Source organism: Myxocyprinus asiaticus, chromosome 34 (genome assembly GCF_019703515.2).
Source record: "Myxocyprinus asiaticus isolate MX2 ecotype Aquarium Trade chromosome 34, UBuf_Myxa_2, whole genome shotgun sequence".
Taxonomy (NCBI): Eukaryota; Metazoa; Chordata; class Actinopteri; order Cypriniformes; family Catostomidae; genus Myxocyprinus; species Myxocyprinus asiaticus.
Window position 1 is genome coordinate 17921052 of NC_059377.1, and position 8630 is coordinate 17929681.

An 8630-nucleotide genomic window follows, 5' to 3' on the forward strand; every position below is an offset into this window, starting at 1 on the left:
TCTTTAGATTTTGTCCCAGTAGTATTTATGCTCTTGTGCTGAGTTTTCCCCACTGGCTGTGATGTGACAGGGATCCAAACAATGCTCACATTGCTGTTGGACACACTCATAAATCTTCAGATGAAATAGTGGCTTGTGTGTTTTGAAAATATTGTGTTTTGTCTGTTTCTTTGAGAGTTTGATAGTAAAACTAAGCTTGAGATTTTTCTCAAACGAGTTCATAATACCCTGCAGATGGCATAGACCTGAGCATTGAAGGTTGATTGACAGGCTGAACTCTTGCGGTGAGGCTTCTCTGAGGGAAAGCATGCAGAGACTACTTCCAGTTGCGTTCAGGATTGTTGTTACTGTCATTGTGCAAAATATGCATATTACTTTGTATTTGGGTTACAGTAAATGCTAATTTACATTTCTTTCAACAATTTCTGCAAAGTTCACCCCAAAAAAAAAAAAAAAAACTAAAAAAACTAAAAAAAACTAAAATTGAAGTTATTTACTCACTTTCATGCTGTTCCAAACTTGAATGATTTTCTTTCTTCTGTGGAACACAAAAGAAGATCATTTTTATGGTAATTTGATCCAGTCCTGTTGGTTGAATTCATTACAATTACAGTGCAAAAGGACTTCTTTTAAAGCTTAATAAAGCATCCGAAATTGTCATATAAGAAGTTCATGCAACTCTTGCATCATATTCCAAATCTTCTGAAGGCATACAGTCACTTTCCATAATGAAAACACCATACTTTAATAAAATAATTCAAATCATACAACAACAGTATGTAAATATGGCAGCAAATGTCATTGGTTCTAACTCGTCACCATGATATCATAGAACAATTTTCATTAAATTATCTCCTTTTGCTTTCCACAGAAGAAAGAAAATCCTACTGGTTAGGAATAACATGAAAGTGTGTAAATTTTGAAAGAATTTTTCCTTTTGAAAAATCTTGCCCTCTGGCATAGCAATCTGAAGTCTCATTTGAACATCCACATAAACTGGTGCATCACATTTGGTTGCAACACATGCAAGAACCAATGCGGTTTGGCATTATTGATTGGAAAATATTGCCAAATTATGAACTACTTCATGGTACAGTATACTTTTATGTCATTTTTGGAGCTCGACAGCACCCCATTCACTTCAATTGTATGGAAAAGAGCAGAATAAACATTCTGCTTCACACCTCCTTTTGTTTTCCAAAGAAGGAAGAAAGTCATAAGCTTTTTAAGCAACATGAGGGTGTGTAAATAATTAATGTATTTTAATTTTTGTTTGAACTATTCCTTTAAGTATTTGCACAACACAATAGTGTTGTTAAACAATAGTATGACATCTTAATTTTCCATTTCCTTTGTTCTCAAGCATTTCTTTAAACAACCCCCCACCCAGACTTATAGAGACACACAGCACCTGTGTACACCCCAAGGGAAGAAAGCAGCACGAGAGGACCTAGAGGCACAGAGGAAGGGTGGATGGAAGAATGAAGAGAACAGAGGAATGTGAGACCGCATGGCTTTAGGGGTTAGAGAGAGATTTGTCTCTGTGTGCCACAGAGAAGGGCAAGTTGGAGATGGGAGGAAAAAGACACCATATGGCCCCTGCCAGGGTTGGGTTTGGGGTGACAGGAGGGAGGAAGATTGAGAGGACGAGGCAGCAAGCAAAGGAGACGATGAGAGGGAACACTTCCTTCTGCAGTGTAGGGCAGAAAGACTAGGGCTGAGGGCAAGGCAGGGACCACTGACTGGCACCAGATCTGATTGTATTCAACACAGAAATGCCAAACATTGACAGGTGCCAGCACTGTAAGTGCAGAAAGGAATGGTAGGGAGGAAAGACCAGATGATGAGAGGAAGAATGTGAGGGGGGAGAAAAAATGAGGATTGCGGAACTTGTGTTTCATTGTTGCATGTAACTTATTTTTGTAGTTTGGTTGGCTCAAAATGTCACCAAGGTGGGGAAATATGACATTTCTATTTCTGGATCTGTGGTGTGCGGATGTATTAAGTAGTTTCCTCTAAAGTTCATGCAGGTGTCCTAGCAGAGTAACCACAGGTGTAGTTCACACATGAAAATATTATCACATTAACTATGAACACATTCCTGACAACCAGAAAGTGCTTTTTGTAAAATGTTTTGCTTTATAGTTGTGCTGTCAGGATAAGTACACACACACACACACACACACACACACACACACACACACATATATATATATATATATATATATATTTGCAATGACATTTGTAACTATGGCTTAAGTGTGACACATTTTTTATGCCACTGTATATGAAATACACAATGAAGCACACACTGTTTTAAAGGTTTATATTCATTGCATGTGCCAGATGATTTATCTTATTTATCTCAGTCGGGCACATGATAGCTTGAGCTTGTTTGTTTCCTCAAGTGCACCAACACACTGTGTACGTGCTTGCAAGCATGGACGAGGAATTATGTGTGAGTATGAGCAAATGGGGCACGTTGGAGAGCAGGAGTGTTCGGAGAAGAACGAAGAGCATGTGCGTGCATGAGCCTGTAAGGCTGGGGCTCAGGAGGCCTGCAGCTGCATCACCCAGGTGCCACATGGCACTCGCGCTTTGGCCTTGGTTGCTACATCCCTGTAGGCGGTCCTAGTCAAGAGACTCTCATGGCTTATCAATACATACACACACAAACACATAATTTCAGCTTCAATATCTGCAGTGCGAAGACATGAAAATAATATGTCAACTGAAAATTCTGGTTTTAGGATTTAAACACACTTGACACTTTGCACTATGCATTGTAAAGGCAGCTATACATTTTTAAGTATAAGCAAGGAATGCAAGACCAAACACAATTCAATATGTGAATAGATGTATGAAAGATGTACCACTATTATGATGGCGCCATTGCTGTTGGCTACATTTTGAATGCAAACATTTGTACAATGTAAGTAAATACATACAGTATGCATAAACTGTGTATGAAATACACTCACTGAGAACTTTGTTAGGAACACTATGGTCCTAATAAAGTGCCCGATGTGGTCTTCTGCTGTTGTAGTCCATCCGCCTCAAGGTTCGACATGTTGTGCATTCTGAGATGCTATTCTGCTCACTACAATTGTACAGAGAGGTTATCTGCATTACCGTAGCCTTTCTGCCAGCTCGAACCAGTCTGGTCATTCTCCATTGACCTCTCTCATCAACAAGAGACTTTTGTGCGAGAAAATCCCAAGAGATCAGCAGTTACAGAAATACTCAAACCAGCCCATCTGTCACCAACAATCATGCCATGGCTGAAATTACTGAGATCAATTTTTTTCCCCATTCTGATGGTTGATATGAACATTAACTGAATCTCCTGATCTGTATCTGCATGATTTTATACATTGCACTGCTGCCACACGATTGGCTGATTAAATAATCTCATGAATAAGTAGGTGTACAGGTGGTCCTAATAAAGTGCTCAGTGAGTGTATACATATGCATTTGCAGACATAATTTGATAATGCGCTCAAGCAGGGACATAGTGCAGGGTATACGCAGGTATACGGCGTATACCCACTTCTTTATCAGTCGGCATTGCGTATACCCACTTCTAAATCCCCTCTGATGCGCATCATTCAGTAGTGTCCTGCATTAGCCTAAATCATGACAGTCCAGCACATGAGTAGCTAATCCAATCGCATGTGAATAAATGCAAATATACCCTAAAAACACCTAGTAAAGACAGTGATGCGGTCAGGACCGAGGCGCCGGCTTCACTTGAAATATGATTGCTCCGTCCCCCACCCCAGTCAGAGAGGATGCCGACAGTGACAGAGATGCTGCCTCTTCAACTACAACTTCGAATGTAGTCATCGAAGACGTCAACCAAGGTGTGCACTTTTTAATAGCAGGACCTTGTAAATTATGTTAATAACACATGTTAGGGCTCGAAATTACCATTCACTGTATGTCATGGGAGAAACAGTCAGTCACACATAGGAGAAGGATAAATTGACAAAATGTTAATTGCTGCAGTCTATTTAATTTTTTTAATTTTAATTATTTAAAAAATCGGTTTTAATGAATGATTCAATGACTCACTCATAGAGACTTCACTTGTTTCATTACTGGATGATTTAGTGTTTTTGAACGAATCTCTTGAATGAATGATTCAATGACAAATACATTTAGATTTCGCATTGTTTGTAAATTCTTGTGTCAATGAACTAAATTCAGTAATGTTCAGGTTATGGTAATTGTTTCCATTGTTACATTTATAGCCCATAATTCAATCACTCATGTTGTTGTTGTTGTTGTTGTTGTTGTTTTTGTAGACACCAGTAATGACTGGCCAGACCTGTGGACAGCCATACAAAAAGAAGATTTTAAATCCAAGAACCCCTGGTTAAGATACAAAAACAAAAAATTGGAAAGTTTAGGTAGATTGTTAGTTTTGGCAACTTCTAAAACAGTGGACACAGAGAAATATACAGTGCGTGTGTTTGTGTGCTTGTATGTATGTGGGAGAAATGGACACTACACACATACAAATATGAATACAGTAGTTACATTTTTTGTTTATGCTTCACAGGATGTCTGGTCTATTGCAGTGTGAACTCCATTGGAATCATCAAGGAGCAAGGTGTATTTCTCGAGAGAGAATGGATGAAATTTGAAATTCAAGCGTCTGGCCAGGGAAGTAGAGAGACAAGTCTGACAGTCTTGAGAAATAAGGTGAGGAAACATGCTTTGTCTAAGGTCCACATTCAAGTTGTGAAGATGGCAGAACAACAGAAAGAAGCTGTCATTGAGAATGTGGCGGAGGCTATGACTGAGTCCTACATGAAGGAAACCGAAGCTGTGTTTCGAACAGCCTACCATTTGGCCAAAATTAACAGACCCTTTTCTGACCTTGAGAGCCTCATTGAGCTGCAGGAATTGAATGGTATAAAGATGGGCTCAATACTTCATTCACATTACAGTGCAACACAAATAACCAAACATGTTGCTAATGAGTTGCAGAGCAAAATCGTCAGTAGCATAATAGCATCATCAAGTAAGTTAGCTGTCCTAATTGACGAGGCCTCTTCTTTAAGTCACAAAGCTGTCATGACAGTTTCAGTTAAAGCATCAGTTCAAGAAGAAGAAAGCCCTGAATTCATATTCCTTGAGCTTGTTGAACTGGAAAATCAGAGAGCAGATGGCATAGTAGAGGGTTTACTCACTTGTTTAACTAATGCTGGCTTTACAGAAGAATGGCTTCTTGAAAACTTGGTAACATTTGTCACTGATGGCGCCAGCGTCATGTTAGGAAAAAAGTCAGGATTAGCAACCAGGTTGACCTTGAGATTCCCAGAGCTTTTTGAATGGCACTGTGTGAAACATAGACTTGAACTAGCTGTGTCAGATGCAGTTGATGAGGTAAACACTGTCAATCACTTTAAAGCTTTCATGCACAAGCTATATTCTCTGTATAGTATGTCAAACAAAAATGAGCGTGAACTCAAAGATCCAGCAGCTGAATTAGGCTCACAACTTCTTCGCACTGGCAGAGTCTTGGATGTTCGCTGGGTGGCCAGTAGCTTTCAGACTGTTCATGCTGTTTGGACATCATTGGGAGCTCTTGTGCAGCACTTTAAGAATGCTTGTTCTGATGAGAGGAGGTCCAACAATGAGAAGCAAATGTACAGAGGTTTATTGGATCGTGTTCAAAGTCCTGAATTTCTTTGTGACCTTGGGCTCATGTATGACACACTCCATGAACTAAGTGTCCTGTCACAGGAGCTTCAGGCTCGTTCTATAACTCTCCTCAGAGCAGAGCATCTGCTGAAATGTACAATCAGAGTGATACATTCATTTAAAGAGAGTCCAGGAGAGAAATATGGTGAGGCTTTAGAAGCAAAAGAGAGTGGGGTGTATCGATCTATAGCCTTGAAAAGAAATACAAAGCTCAAGTTTATCAATCCAGGCCAGTCCTTACAAAGCCTTGTGAACAATCTTGAGCAACGCTTGTCTTTCGAAGATGAGACCATCAAGGACCTCAGCATCCTTGCTCAGAGTAAATGGCCATCAAACCCCAGCATCCGCCATGGTGAAGAACAAGTTAAGCGACTGTGCAAGCGATTTAACTTGTGCACAGACCAAGCACTGTATGGGATGCGGGACCTACTGGAAGAGCCCAACAGTGAGCCAAACGACCTAAAACCGCTCATTAACTGTATGAAAACATTCCCTGTCAGCACAGCAGAGTGTGAAAGGAACTTTAGCCTTATGAACAATATCAGCACAGACAAAAGGGCTGTCCAGCTGGCCTCAAACATATCAAACTTAATGTTGATTAACATCAACGGACCCCCTACTTCCAAGTTTGATCCTAGAAAGTATACAAGGACCTGGTTGAAGAGCCACCATGCTGCCTCTTCTGTGCATTCTAGACAATGCAGTGTGAAAACCCCTGCAGAGAGCAAGTTTGTCTTGAATATACTGTAGTACAGGGGTAGACAGGCTGTTGACAGGTTTCAAAACCTGCACTGATAATATATCTTGTGTTCAAAATCAGTTATTTGTTATTTCATATTTATATAACTATTTCACTACTTACCTACCTGAAGATAAGTCCCTTGAGCCAAAAATATGAGCACTTATTTAGAAACCCTGCACTGGGTTGAGAGAGTATTTCACTGTGGTTTTCATAAATATGTTGTAAAATGTATATATTTTTGTTCATATATTTAACTAAATATTGTTATTTTTAACATATTATTTTGAATATATTGTTGAATTCTTTGAATGATGATGATATTTTAATGTTTGTTAAAAATAAACTGACTGAAACACCATGCTTGACTCATCTTGAAAATATTTTATATTCATGCATTAGGCCTGTGTAGGACCAGTAATATTTGCAAAATGCCCCTTAAACTTATAATGGTGGCACATTGTGGCCTACACTATCTGTTGCAAATCAGCTGTTCCAAGAGATAGTTTACAAAAGAAACTACTGGCGCAGACTTCTTGCAAGGTCAGAAAATAGTTGTCCAGTTTTCATGTGTGGATGGACTAAGGAATAAGGAATAGTTCACTCAAAATTCATAATTATGTAGTTGTCTCTTCCTAAAGTCTTTGGGCCAGTATTGACTGCAAAATCTGCACCTCTTCTGTGGCTAATATTAATTGCATAATGATCCTTACTCCGTGAAGTCAAGCAGCAGAAGTTAAGTGACAATTTGCAAATACTACTGGCCCATTTTGGGGTGAACTAAATATGCAAGGCTAGTCTTCCATGTTACTGTTATAACACAAGGCGTTCATCCTTTGCTGGGCCGCTTTAAAAAAAATGGGGGGCATAAATTAAGAGTATACCCACTTCTCCAGGCACCACTACACCACTGCGCTTAAGCATCTGCATAGTGCACATTCTGCAGTACAAGAGTGATTGACGGTTGTATCGCTAGGCCAATGGTTTCTTTGTATCTTCGTTCTTTCTTCTCTTTTTTATGTGCGGGTTAATTTTAGAGCCATCTAATTCAAAACAGGGATCCTCAATTATGCAATGTGTCATTTACATATGCTAATTAGTATCATATTAATTATCTTTAAATTGGGTAATTAGGCAATCTCAATTAAGACATTGTTCATTACACTAAATGCACAGGAAAGGTGTTTGAAGTTTTTTTTTTTCTGCCCTCCCAGTGCCTCATCTCCCTTCATCAGTGTGTACGTGTGTATGAGTGTGTGTGTGTTTGGGAGAGGAGCTTGACTGGGCTCGCTGCCACATCTGAATCGGGCCTTGCCAGCACGGCACGTTTAATAATTTAGCCGTCCCACATCATATAAGGGATGCACCCACAGCTTTCATGATTACCAAGCATATGGTTCGGTAATGAAGCTGCTGCTTGTAAAATAGTAATGACTGCAGAGAGAGAGAGAGAGAGAGAGAGAGAGAGAGAGAGAGAGAGAGAGAGAGAGAGAACAGCTTCTTTATTTCATTTTAGCCATGCAGAGAATGCATTATGTCTTGTTTGGATTTTGTGTGTAGTGAAGGTGCCATTGAGAAGACCCTGTTTGCCTTCTCTGCATGAGTGAAGGCCAAAAAAATGCTGGCAGGGATTCAGGGGTACTAGAGCCGCAACAGAAACGGAGCAGAGGTGGGTAGAGTAGACAAAAACTGTACTCAAGTAAAAGTACAATTACTTAAAAAATGAATTACTCAAGTACAACTAAAAGTACTTGTAAACAATTACTTGAGTAAGAGTAAGAAAGTATCCAATTAAAAGAGTACTCAAGTAGTGAGTAACTCGTTACTTTCACAAATGACATAATAGATGTTCCCTGTCTGTCACTCACTCGACGTTGTGTTGATGTAGTGACACTAGGGGTCACTCTTGGGAGCCCGAGACACCTCTGGTCTTTGATAAAAGGCCAATAAAAATTGGTGAGTGGTATTTGCATGCCACTCCCCCGGACATACGGGTATAAAAGGAGCTGGTATGCAACCACTCATTCAGATTTTCTCTTCGGAGCCAAACGGTCATGCTCATTGAGCTGAATTTCTACTGTTCATTCAACTCTGCTGGATCTGATGGCGCATTTCAGCAGCTTCTCCCTCCTCTGCACTGGTGCACTGCAGAGAACGCCCCTGGGCGCTTCGGCAGAAA

General features: G+C 39.9%; 1 protein-coding gene across 1 annotated transcript; it reads left to right on the forward strand.

The window, feature by feature from the left end:
* Nucleotides 1-3757: 3757 nt before the first annotated feature.
* LOC127424792 (E3 SUMO-protein ligase KIAA1586-like) lies at nucleotides 3758-6462 on the forward strand. Its single transcript, XM_051670204.1, has 2 exons — nucleotides 3758-3863; nucleotides 4565-6462. Exons 1-2 carry the CDS (start codon nucleotides 3758-3760, stop codon nucleotides 6460-6462), a joined length of 2004 nt encoding a protein of 667 aa, XP_051526164.1.
* Nucleotides 6463-8630: the final 2168 nt, after the last annotated feature.